The 13663-nt window shown below is 31.3% G+C and overlaps 1 protein-coding gene across 6 annotated transcripts in view; it reads left to right on the forward strand.

Annotated features, from left to right (window-relative positions):
- LOC136988564 (DNA-binding protein SATB2-like) overlaps positions 1-13663 on the forward strand; it is a 36676-nt gene that overhangs the window by 13922 nt on the left and 9091 nt on the right. For 5 of the 6 annotated variants that reach the window (XM_067286466.1, XM_067286464.1, XM_067286461.1 and 2 more), the window contains exon 2: positions 1474-1657. In XM_067286466.1, the coding sequence (XP_067142567.1) occupies positions 1474-1657 (184 nt within the window). The remainder of the gene's footprint in view (positions 1-1473; positions 1658-13663) is intronic. The other variant, XM_067286465.1, reaches the window with a different exon arrangement.

Below are 13663 nucleotides of genomic sequence, written 5' to 3' on the forward strand. Positions count from 1 at the left end.
AGAAGCGCTGCCGTGACAGTATACATATCTGAAATTTAACCCAATTTTTCAATAAAGTTCAATAATTTAACAATCACTACACGTACTTACGAGCCCTAAAATCACAGTTTGGAAAGTACATACATATATATGATTAAGTTAATGTGAATTGGACGACTGACGATCCATTAATGAAACTTTCTTTGAATTGTCAAAGCATCACTCATGGACTACCCTGAAGGGACTCATTCATACTGTAATCTAATTTGCAAGTGTTATTATACAATATTGATAGAATGATAGAAGTCATTCTCGCTGAATATTAGTCATAAACAATCCAAGCACAAAATAAAATACGAGGAATCCCTACAAGTCACTACAGACAGTGTTGCCAGTCGCTACAGTGAGCAAGATGTCATTATTATACATTCATTTAAAGAAAGGGGATTCCCCAGTTTCATCACAGAATAAGTAATGAAAAATTCTGTGCTCATTTCAATCGGTCCGAATCGTAGGTGCGACAAAAATATGAAATAAAATGGTTCAAATTTTTTAAAAGATATTATTATTATTATTTATTGTGAAAAAAATGCCGCCCCCTAAAAAGTGCCTTAAACCCTACAAATATCTTAATCTGTTACTTGTAGCCCAATCTTGCAATCCCAAAATCTAGCCATGTTTTATGAGATAAGAGAAAATATGTTGTTGTAAAAGCAAAGCCATATTGACCTGGTTAGAGTTGTTCTTGGTCTGTTGTTCTCTTACAGCATGGAGGCACTTCAATCTAAACAAATGAGTTAACATACACAGATCACAGTTTGAACAGAATTTTCACTTCAAATTTTGAAGTAGCCATATTTCAAACTAACCAAATTCCTTAACATGTAATTCTCTATCTCCAGTCGGGACAAATAATAGTTATGAACTAACGGGATTTCAAACTATCCAAGTTCGATAAGATAGAATACATTACATTGTAACATTACATTAAACCGTTACTTGACATAAAGTGCAATTAATTTTTTTAATTTAGAATTTAATTTATCCATAGAGAATGCAGAAAGTGTAAACTTATAGATGGCATGATGATAATTTGTGTCAACATGTATAAAAGTAGTAATGTATTTTCAGATTATGTAAGATCAAAAATTGTGTGTATCTAAAATTCTATTAATTATATCAAACCATATTAAATTAACACACATTTTATTATATTTTACATTGCTAAATATACTTAAATCCTTCAAGTAATACAGTATTTTCTTGTAGTTTTTATTTTAGTGACTAAATCATTTCTAGGTTTTATTACTTGGAAGCATAGTATTTATCCTTTATACATAATAATGATAATGCATTCTATAAATTTGTATAGAATATTATTAAAGTATTTCAGTATACAATCAAATAATAAATATAAGAAAATACAGCCTGTTGTTCATTTCAATGATAGGATAAGAATATTATATAATAATTACATATTTTTTATTTTTTTAGGGACTTTCACTGTCACCAGCTAATATTGGTATTGGATTAAATTCCAGTAACAGCTTAGGAGAATTGTTTGACCGTAGAGAACACGATGGACTTATAGAAATTGGAAGTCGTGCGCCTATTGTCCGGAGTCCAATACATAGCCCAGAACATCGGTTTGGTGGTAAATTTTATAGTAATTTATCATGTAAGCTTTGTTTTCTTTTAATTTACATCTTTTCAATTTAAAAATATCTAAAAACTTTCGTGGATATAAAAGAAGAGTTATTGTAAATTTGCTAAATCAAAAATGTAATTTAGAAATTTTTTGTGCAAATGTGTAATGAATTAATTTTTAAATTGAAATGGATGATTTTATTTAATGTGTTAGTATCTTATAGTTGGAGACTAACATATTAAAATTGAATAAATTTAAAATGGAATTTAAAAATGATTAATTTTCACTGAAACAGAAATACAGTCGTTTCCACTTAATTGGGACACATTCAGATTAATCCATTTTGGTCCAATTAAACAAACTAATAATAAACTCTGTAATAAAATATATAATAGATATCTAATTATTATTTTTTATCTACTTATTTTAATGCTTTATTAAACCAAAATACAGAAAATATTTGTACTCACGGTGATAGATAACTGATTCGCATAATGCAAGTGTTGTCAAATGTTAGTAGGGGCATACAAAGGGGTTGACCATTTGATCTATTCCTGATTGAACAATTTTTCCTTTCTTTCTTTAGCTGTTGTATAGATTATTTCCTATGGAATTTCGGAACTTTGAGTATATATCTGAACTCAAGGGACTGAGATGAGTTCAACGATACCCTCCTTTTGGACCGGACACCAAAAATGAGAAAGTTATATATATTTACGATTTCTTGCCTTTCACAATGCATTATACGCCATTTTAGAGTTTTCCACTGGTGGCATTCGACTGTTCATGCTCTTGTGCAGGCCAGCAGTGTTTAACATCACTAGTTATTGATTCACAGTAGTTCTTGAACATAAGAAAAAAATGGAAACATATACTGAACTACAAGCAGTGCCACCTAGTGGAAAACTAAAATGGTGTAGAATGCACTGTGAAAGGCAAGAAATTGTAAATATGATAACTTTCTCATTTTTGGTGTCTGGTCCAAAAGTAGGGTATCGTTGAACTTGTCTTGGTCCCCTGAGTTAAGATATATACTCAGTCCCAAAATTCCATAGGGAGTATCTATACAACATCCCTTTCTTTTTAGTTAGAACATGTTCTAACTAAAAGGGGAGAAAGAAAAGGGTTCGTCCAAAAGTCATTTTACAGTCTTCTTTTGAGCACAGTTTCCTTACTTGGAGATGGACCACTTCAGCGGGAGTGTCCATAGAATTCGCCAGCTCAGTGCCGGTCTCAACAATTGGATGGCTGCTGTCTGAATCTAGATGTAATTATGCACACAATACCTTCCAAGGGAACTCTAGCTGTCTTTCAACTCAGTCGAGAGACCTCGAAAAATTGTCCAGCAATATTTGTCCCTTTGCTTTTAAAGGGGATCGTCCTGTCCAATCAATAGCAGGGTCAGCAGCTCTCATTCAGGTCTATCTCAGACGGGATCCCCGTGCAATACATCCCATTATGGTGACCCCTTTGGAAAAACTGAATTGCCCAAGCAAGACAAAATTGCTTTGTCTCTGCCAACTGTTAGGCCTACGCGACATTAGTGTACTGTACAGTACATAGTGCCTACATATTTTCGGAAGATTACTAAAATATATCAAAAATTGATAAATTCCTTTTCTGCTACTGTCCCAATTAAATGATTAAATTATGTATTAATTTATTAGTTTGGTTTTTGTTCTTTGGGATTTGGCCCAATTAAGCAGAATCACTGTATATCATTTTTACAGATTTTTTTAAAAAATAATATTATGCAGGTTGTTCAAATGTAATGTTTATTTGAAAAAAGTAGGTGTGGTAATTCTGACAAGGAATTTCAAATATTATTTCTTAAATCCTTGGCACACTAGGGGTGGGCCAAGGAGGCCCAGGCACTCTAAAAGAAAAAGAACAGTAGTAAATTTTCCAAAAATATTTTCCTAATTAAAATTTTTTTTTATTTATATCGTGTCATATGTCATCTTTTTATATTACTTATGAATTAGCAGTCACATAAGATGAACTTTATTGAATTTGCATTAAAAAAATTTTTTTATCTGTTCAATCAGCACCCCCAAAGATTAATAAATCTTGAGTGTGCCACTGCTTAAATTCATAATAAATAAATCTTCAAGAATTAAGTGTTTCTCGTGACATGTAACAGGGCATAGTTTGTTTACTGTTTTATTAAGTCAGCTTCATGTAACTAAACTTTTCATTTGATCATCCTGCATTATAGCAATAAGTACTTAACTTAGCTAAAGTAGTGATTTTCAATAGTAACTATCCTGTTTGTAGGAATTTCTCGTAAGAATATGAAGTAATGAATACTTTTCAAAAATATTTATTATTGACTTGTTATTTATATAACTTGTTATTTTTGGAATTAATGTAAATTTATGTTGATTACTATTTACCATTGTATATATTCTAAAATTTAACAATTCAAAAAATATACATGGTTCCTAGGCACCTGGAAAGTCAAGGACTTTTGTTAGCATTTGAAAAAAGTCAAGGATTTTGTCAAAAATTCAGGAAATTTGCCTCCTTAGCTGCCATGTTGATTTTTGTTTGCTGATGACTTGGTTAACCAAGACATAGACAGCAATAAATAATGTGGTACAAGGTGACCAATAAGTATATTAATAATGCTCAGCTCTATTTTCTTATTGAAAAATTTTTATTATTAGAAAACACCACTACACATGGAAGTTCATCTCTTACTTAAGGTATTTCTGATTTGGTTTTTCTCTTTTTAGGTGAAATTTTTTTCACACTTAAAAAAACAATTAACTTGTTAGTATTAATTTATGATTTTAATGTAATAACAAGATTGTACCATAAAGATAGGATTTGTATTAGTGCCAAAAGTAGCAATTCAGCACTATTTTGTTGTGAACAAATTTTGATGCAAAGGACATGAATGATATAGGTTGTCTTATATGGTATAATCTTCAGAGATGCTAAACTAATTTTCAGATGTGTTTAACATGTTGCCAATACAGTGGGACTGGATTAGGATATATGATGATGTGCAGCTTTGGTTGCTTGATTCACGCTAAACTGCAAGGCCATCAAGAGAAGCATTGGGTTGGTCCCTACTAAAAGGTTTTTACAGGAAATTTATAAAAAACCTGTAATGAAGAAAAAATATGCATAGGAATTTTTTGACTTCAGAACAAATCTTCATAAGACTCAAAATTTTAGTTAAGAACAAACTTCAAGTAACAAACACCAAACAATACTTTAAAATGGAAAATTCCAGATTTATCAAGAAAATTCTTGTATTATTAAAATTATTTTCCCACCATGGCCATTTTGTCTAACTTCTAAAATGCCTCTTTGTACTATTTAAAAATTAAAATTATCATGAGATGGTGGCCTAACTATCTAACTTTATTCAAATTACTTCATATCTAATTACAGTACTATCTCAGGTTTCATTGAATTCTGTTATCATTGATTTCGGTTTTTGTCAATTTTTTTCCACAAAAAATTTGTCTGTTTTTGTCGGTTGCCTCGGATTTTGTTGGCATGCCCAAGTGACCTTACTGCTAATTTTGGGAAAACAAAGGGCGACCCACATGCTTTCCTGCTTAGTTTGGCGTTCTCTCATTGTGTGAGCATTACCTCACACATCTAGCCAAACAATTCCATTTGCTTTCCTTTTCTTTTTAGCTCCATCATGGGAGTAAAGAAAGTTTCCAGAGCCAGCAGTCTTTTAAAGAAGGCCAGGAATATGATCAAGTTAAATACAGAAATTATTGAAAAAGAACCTAACCTATGTTCATTTGTTCTTTACATTAATCTTTTGTATTCATTTTATATTAATTTCTTATTGTTTTTAGTATTAAACACTATATTTATTCTCTATAAAATGTATTTTTGGTGTGTATTTTGGAGTGTCTAGAATGAATTAATTGTATTCACATCAATTCATATGGAAATAATTGCCTCTGTTTTCATCTGTTTTGGATATCGCCAATTGTTTTCGGATTGGTTATTAATGAAAACCAAGGTATCACTGTATTAAGTTTAGAAATCTGTGGTAGCACAATACTTTTAATGCGGATCCTATTTTGGGGAACCATAAACAACCATCAGTAAATGATCCATTTAAACCAAATTTTTAATCCCCATTTTGCCCCTCCTCTTCCCTCCTTTTCACCATTTTCTTCAATTAGCATCATTTTCTGCCTTTTTCAAGCTTTTGCACAAAACTTTAGATTTAAAAAACTATAAACGAAATTTACAAAGTTTGATTCCAGTATTGACAGTTAAATCATTTCTGATTTTCCCACCCATTTAATGTTCAGAAATTAAAATTATGCTTTTGATTGGCATACAAATTTCAACTGAAAACAGTTTTAAGTTTGAATTCAAAAATTACTCCATTCCAAAATTTTAAACTTCTTGATGTGATTGGTTATGGAAATGATGGTTTTAAAAACAGTATAAATAGATGGTTTCATTTGACATCTACTTTTTAACAAAGTTTTGTGCCTTTTTATCATATTGTAAGCTCATATATATTTATATACTGTATTGGCCCAGATATGATGCAAGTAAGATAACCTAATATAATATGATACTCACGCCAAGTAATAGTAGTAGGAAGTAGTTCACCATGCATGGCGTTATTAATAGCTTTTCTTTTGAATGTTTTCAACAAATAAATACTTTTGTCATCTTCAGAAGTTTCTTCTGTTTCTCCTGAAGCTATTAATAACACTGTACACAGTGAACACTACTTCCTACTAAGTAAGTTGTCAGCCCATTTGCTTTTCCTGGATTGGCAGTTCTGTTATTGACACAATTAAGTAAATTTTTTCACAGAAGAAAACAGTCATTGGGATATAAAGTTTCATATAGGTTTAAGTTACACATGTCACATGAGAAAAGTGTTGGAATTGGTTGATTAACAATGAATGAGTCATAAATCTGAATATAGATATCAGCAGATTGTCCAAGTGGTCATTTGGGAGAGAGTATATGTGGGTCTCCATGTTTAAAGCAGTGATTTGACAAGGAAGTTGTTCAATGTGCAACCACTTTCAGTCACTGTTGAACTTGCTGTCTCTCTCAAGACTAGAGCTGCCAGATTCACATCTCATACCAGTTGACTACTTTAACTGTGAATCTTGCCTTATTTCTTGGGATTGTGGATTGTGCATTTTTTGGCTGATTTTTGTCTTGTTTATATTTTAAACTTAATTCCAAATCATACCTGCATCTGCAGCCCAATTTGGCAACAGTCGTTTTCAACACATGACGTCACTGTCTAGTAATTGGTTTTTCTTGTAAAACTTTGGGAGTAATGAAATGTTGAATAATAAATGGAAAGGAATATGCTGATTTGTCAGCAAGTGTTATAAGGATGGGGGGTTCAAAAATTTCCCTAAAAATGCATTATGTAATTTAGGGACAGTTCATAAACTCTTCTCTTTGCACGTGATCAAAGTGATAGTTATGCTTTTTTCAGGCCTAGTTTCAAATGTTGACAGATTAAATTGTAAAATATTTCTTTTTAAGAAATGCTAAAAATAGTAAACAGGAGAGGAGGGAAGGTTTAATAAAACTAGCTGCAGGATATGCCGAAGAAGGTATTATTACTGATGGAACTGTCTTCAAGTGTAATATTTGTGATGTGAAAATTGCTGTTGACAAAAAACAGAAGTTAGAATGTGTTAAAAAGCATATGTTGACTGCAAAACATACAAACCGAAACAAATTAAAGCAGAAAAACAAACTTTTATTTCAAAATTCTTGGCTGATAGTAGTAACAGTGCTGCTCTAGCAGCCCCATTAACAGGCAAATCTGCATGCAGTGCTCTTAAAGATATACAAGCTGCAAAAATCTGATGTTGCCCACGTAATACAGGCATTTAAAGATGCCTGCATGAAGCTGCGGTCGGATGACATTAAATACCAAAACATGTGAGCTGTCCTAACAGATCGAGCATCTTACATATTCTTACCTTTCAGGAATTTAAAACCAATGTTTGTCAACTTGAATCACATTTCCTGCATAGCACAGGTCCATCATTTGGTGTTTGAATCAGTATGTGCTAAATGACTCAAAGCAAACATGCTTATTTCAGAGATGAAAAAAGTTTTAAAGAAAGATCAGAAAGACTTGCTGTGTACAGTGAAGTAAGTTTCCCCTGCCACCTGATCCAGTCATCACAAGATAGGAAGCATGGATAAGGACTGGTATTTTCTATTGCAAAAGTTTTGAGAAAATCAAAGAATTTGCTCTGCATGTAGAAGATTGATTCTGCAGCAGTTGATCAAATTAAGAACTTAATTTTGGATACTAATGTTCAGGAAGAGTTATCTATTAAATATTCATACAAATTTGTTGTTGATTCAATCACCAAATTAGAAAGGAAGCATCTTCAAAAAGAAAAGCAGTGGGAACTGTTTTCCTCAGTAAAAGATAAGTTAGATGGATTTGCCAAGCAGAAACTTAAGAAGTCTTGCTAGAATTCAGACTTAAAGTAGACTGTTGAATGCGACAATTTAGAATTTCAAGTCAAACCAAGTATCTGTCACTATTTTCTGTGAATGTTGATATTTTTTTTGCATTCAAAGATATCCTTTCATGTAAATGCAGAAAATTTAATTTGAAAATTTGGGAATGATTACCATTATCAAAGTTAATATTTTTTTCTTAAAAATGATTGTGATTCAAGCAACAATATGTAAGTATAGTATAAAAATGAATATGTGAAAAATATACCCTGCAATTTAAATAAACATTTTTACTCAAGATATATGATTAACATGATTTTTAGCACCACTTCTTTGCACCATTTTTGGTTTTTTTAAGCACTCTGTACCTCCATTTTAAAACTTTTTTAGCACCCTAAAATCCTGTCTTTACTAATTATTAACTTAACCTTATTATAGTCTGATAATTTGGCAGATCATATTGTTTTAATTAAAGTAAATGGATTAGTGGTGGTGTTTATGTATAAAATTTTAAATTACTTTCAATTAATTTACTTAATTTACTTAAATAATTAAATTACTTTCAAGCATTATTATTTCATTTCATTAGCAAAGACAATACCTTAGCACAGTGGCATACATTGTTTTGGTGAGGTTGTTCTGGAAGTAAAGATCAGATTTGTAATCCATATAGTGTAACTGGCAATGCATCTTCACAGAAAGCAGCAGTTGTGGGTTTGTCCTGCTCTGGGCTGCTGCTTTTCTTCCAGAAATTCTAAATTAAAATTGCCAGACGACCTGCTGAATTATCAAGCTAATTTATCTGGTTTTAATTTTAAATTTTATACAATTACTGTAAATTGGATTTCTACAAGGGTAATTCCAAAAGTAGGGCTGCCTATTTTTTTAGAAATACAAAGGAACATTTATTTTCAATAATGTTTACATCATTTTAAAGCTTGAGCATTTGTCTATTTTTCTACATAATCGCCATTTCGATCAATGCATTTTTTGTAGGTGCTGTATGCCCATGTCATACCAGCTCACCGCCATGTTGTGTTAAACCGATTTCAAATTCATTGCCAATTAATGGAAGTGTATGGCAAGTTGTCAAAAACATCCCCAAGTGGTGTAGGGAGTTTGCAACTGGTCATACTGAAATTCACGATGAAGAAAGAAGCGGGAGACTGTCAATTTCCGACGAGACAGTTGTGAAGGTTGAACAAATCAATGCATGAAAATTGACAGATCACCCTGGATGATCTCTGCTTGTTGGTTCCTGGGGTTCCCATTCATAGGATTTTAATGGAAAAATTGCAATATCGAAAGGTGTGTGCAAGATGGATCTAGCAACATGGCGGCAAGCAGATATGACATGGGCATACAAAAACTGCCACAGCACTTACAAAAATGCATTGATCAAAACAGTGATTATGTAGAAAAATAGATAAATGTTCAAGCTTTAAAATGATATAAACATTATTGAAAATAAACATTTCTTTGTATTTTTAAAAAAACAGGAGACCTTACTTTTGGAATTACCCTTGTATATTACAGTTTAAAAAATAAAGCAAAAAAGTATTATCATCTTTGGTTTTGATTTTCATTAATTATTATTTTGAATTAAATCTTAACTCCTCCTGTATACAAACAATGTCTTCTTGATTATCCACGCTTGGATTATTTGTGCATAATCAAAAGGTGATAATGACAACTCTCAAAAGAACCTTAAAAATATCTCCAGCAACAAACTTTTATACACTTAATATAGACAAGCATTTTGATCTATAAGTAAGATCTGCATCAGGTTTCACTAATAATCTAAATCAGAATGCTGGGCAAAACAAGGTATAATTTGAATATTGCAAATATATACAAATATAGTGGTGCCTCATACTTCAAACTTAATTCATTCCAGGAGGTCAAAGTCTGACACAATATGTTCCCTAAAATATAATGGAAAGTGAATTAATTTCTTGATCTATTTCAATAAACTTAAAATTGTAAGTACACATTATTTAATGTAAAAATAAGACAATTACATGCTTTAATAATAAATTAAAACATGGAAGCAATAAATAAAATATATAAATAATGTATAATAAAATAAAAATTGCATTGACTTCAGCATCTTAAACATGGCTTCCAGATCTCCACACGTGTGCCGCTTTAATATCTCACGATAAGTTCCTTTTTAATTTCAATTGTTGATACTACAACCTTTATTTTATACTTTGTTGCTATCATACAACCTTTCTTTTCAGATTCTATAGTTAATAAGTAAAAGTTATATTGAATTGAACAGGAAGTTTTTGCCTATTTTTAACAGCTGTAGTTACTTAACAAAGTTGTGTGATTTAATTGTAGCAGTCCTGAAATTTAATACATTATTTGCTAATGAGAGATTGTATTCTTTGTTTTGAAGCTTATTTTAAACTTTTTACTTCATATTTTGTTTGAATAAAATCCAGTTGAAATGTCTTCAGATAAAAAGCATATCAGGCATTCTACTCTTTATGAATTTTGGAAAGGATACAATGCCATACAAATAGTAAATAAGGTTTGTAATGTGTATGAGGAAGATGCTCCTAAGCTTTGAATATGCAAATGTGGTTTATAAAGATTTCTGTTCGGGAAATTTTGAACTAACGGATAAACAATATATGAACCATGCACCCGAGACATTTATTTTATTTCTTGAAATTGATGCAAACTTCCCCCCTTTTTTCCAGCTTTGAAAATTTCCAGAGTTTCTAGAGCCCTCATATGGTCAGGATGTTGGGAGCTTCTGACGGGGGTGGTTTCTTATAGGTTGGCTAGTATCAGAAGCTCCCAACATCCTGTGCTAAATTAATTTTAATAATTGTTTGTTAAAACAATTTCAAGTTTTTTTTTTTTTGTATTGAAAAAACACAAATATTGAATACCAAATCCTAATAAATGTTGGAATTTGTCAATAAATGTTAGTTTGTTTCATTAAGCAACTTAGTTTGTATGATTGTCTTGTTTTTTGATATTTTGCTTTGTTTGTGTCCTGATTTTACTTCTATTTCTATCATGCAACTTGATCAATATTTAAGTATATGTTGATGAGGTTGTGTGACCAAAATAGAAATAAAATCAGGACATTGTCTAACACTTCAGGAAGAAATAATCACAAGTTTGAATCTGTTTGTTAGGACTTTGAACCTTTCTTCAAACTCCAAATAGCTCCGACTTCAGGAAAAAAAAAGTTTAAAATTTAGAACTTTTAAAACTTGAATGTATATGTTGTTCTACTTAAAAAAAAAAAAAAAAATTTGGACTTATAACTATAGGATGTCAGTTAACTGAGTTACTTTCCAATCTGCATGGGGAAAGTATGGCAATAAGTTAAGGTTATTAAGGTTAAACGAAGTGAGTGTGTAATAAGTTAAATTGTTACTTCCTTCATTTTTGTATTTCTTGACATTTTGACACTCCATGAGCCCAAAAATGTAAAAAAGCCTTATAAAATTGTGTTTTTCAGCATGTTTTGCATTGTATCTCAGGACTGGATGAACCAAACATTTTTGAAACTTGACAGGGTTATTTCTATATATGAGGCATTGATACTATTAAATTTTGGTAGTTAAAGGTGGGGGGGTGGAGAGATAGAGAGGGTCAGACTTAATGAAAATTTTACTTATTTGCATTTACAGTTTTTTTTTTTTAAAGTTTCTCATAAACAATATTATGCAAACCACCTTTTTCACTTTCCATCACAAATTTAATAATTGGACAAATGTTTTCAAGCTGCTTTACAGATCAACTTCAGGTCAACCCATACATTAACTTATTTTTTTGATATTGAAAACTTATTTAGGAATTTTAACTTTTATATCACAGTAGTATAATTGAATATAATCGGATTTCCTTTCTGATTGCCTCAACTCTCCTGCCAAGTGATGAGAAAGTTGTGCAAAAGTTCTTGCCAATATTTTTTTTTCTTTAGAGCACTTAAAACTAGTTTATAATAGTTATTGTGTTGTTATTTAAGTTGTTTCATTGGAAGCTACTGAATTTTAAGTGATGTCATGCAGCTGTTCAAAAATGGTTTTAACTGTTTTTAAATATGTACCTTGGTTAACTGGCTTGTGATGCATCCTGTATATAGTCACAATTAAATTTTCATACCTGATTAAGATATATTCTATTTCTTATCAGGATCATATATACCAGGGGTGGCCAACAAGTCGATCGCGATCGACCGGTCGATCGCGATGCCAATTTTGGTCGATCGCTCGCGATGTCTTGACTTAATGTGTTACACTTGTAACTGAATGCAACGCGTGAACGTAACGCGCAAAAGCAACAATATGCATGCAGTTATGACTGGACTCGTAGAAAACACAGCCATTTAGCTTGAATATTTGATACTGTCATGCGGTAGCTTCTTTAGTATTAACAATATTATTATTATTAATCAATATTGTTTATCCACGGTGACAACGTTGAGTTTCAATTTTTCATTTGTTTAAAATGTAAGTACCTGTTCTTTATGTTTTAAATTAAATTATGGCTTTTCTTACCTATCTATTTACTTGATAAGTGAGTGTTTTCGGCAACAGACCTCTATATTTTTGGATTTTTGGAAACACGTCAATTGAGAAAAATATCCCAGTATCACCAAATGTAGCAAATATATTTATTCCTGTTTCGGAACTACATACCTGTGTGAATTGGCATTTTCATTTTCATACTTAAAGTTAACGAAGACTAAACATTCTGTCCGAACTGATTTCCATACTGAAGAATCATTATTATTATCTTTGTCAGGATATACACCTAATTATGTTTCCTTGGTAAAAGACATGCAAACTCAGTCCTCTCATTAATGTAACATAATAAAATAAATTCTAAATCTGCCTTTATCAGTAGCTAATTTGAATTAATAAATATTGTTAATAATTACTCATGTTGTTTTAATTCCCCGGACGTGAGTATTTTGGCCCGTTAAATAATTACGTTGTGTTTTACGTAGGTAGATATACAGGGTATTTCAGTACAAAGAGCACTCCCCCGAGCTAATGATAGATTAGCAAAAAATAAGTCTAAAAGTCTTATATCATTCTTCCATGATAAATTTTCCTCGCCAAAAAAAAAAATCGCGAAAGTAAAATCTTATAATCAAATTATCAGCCGTACTGTGCAGTTTTATAACAACTTTTTCAAGTTTAGGAACAAATAGTACCACAATTTATACATTGTAATTGATAAAAAAAATTAAATTAGATTTTTATTAACTTAAAATATATCTTGAAAGTGTCGAAAAATCGATTTTTTTAGGTGCCGCCTGTACGGAATAAACTCGTAACTGCAAATATCAAAAGTTGGGTCTGGAAATTTAATTTCTTTGAGTCTATATCTTGAAAACTTAATAAGTGATTTAAAAAATAAAAAATAGTTTTGAACATATATTTTCCTTATCTACCCGTAGCTTGCGGGAGTGCACCTCGTACTGAAGCACAGTGTATAAACATAGTATGTATTTCACACCCCCTCGCCACTTAGACTATGCCTACGACAACAAGTCGATCGCGACACATTTTTACGATAAAAAGTAGATCTTATGTACACAAAAGT

This window comes from Centruroides vittatus, unplaced genomic scaffold (genome assembly GCF_030686945.1).
Source record: "Centruroides vittatus isolate TY-2023 unplaced genomic scaffold, ASM3068694v2 scaffold_3315, whole genome shotgun sequence".
Taxonomy (NCBI): Eukaryota; Metazoa; Arthropoda; class Arachnida; order Scorpiones; family Buthidae; genus Centruroides; species Centruroides vittatus.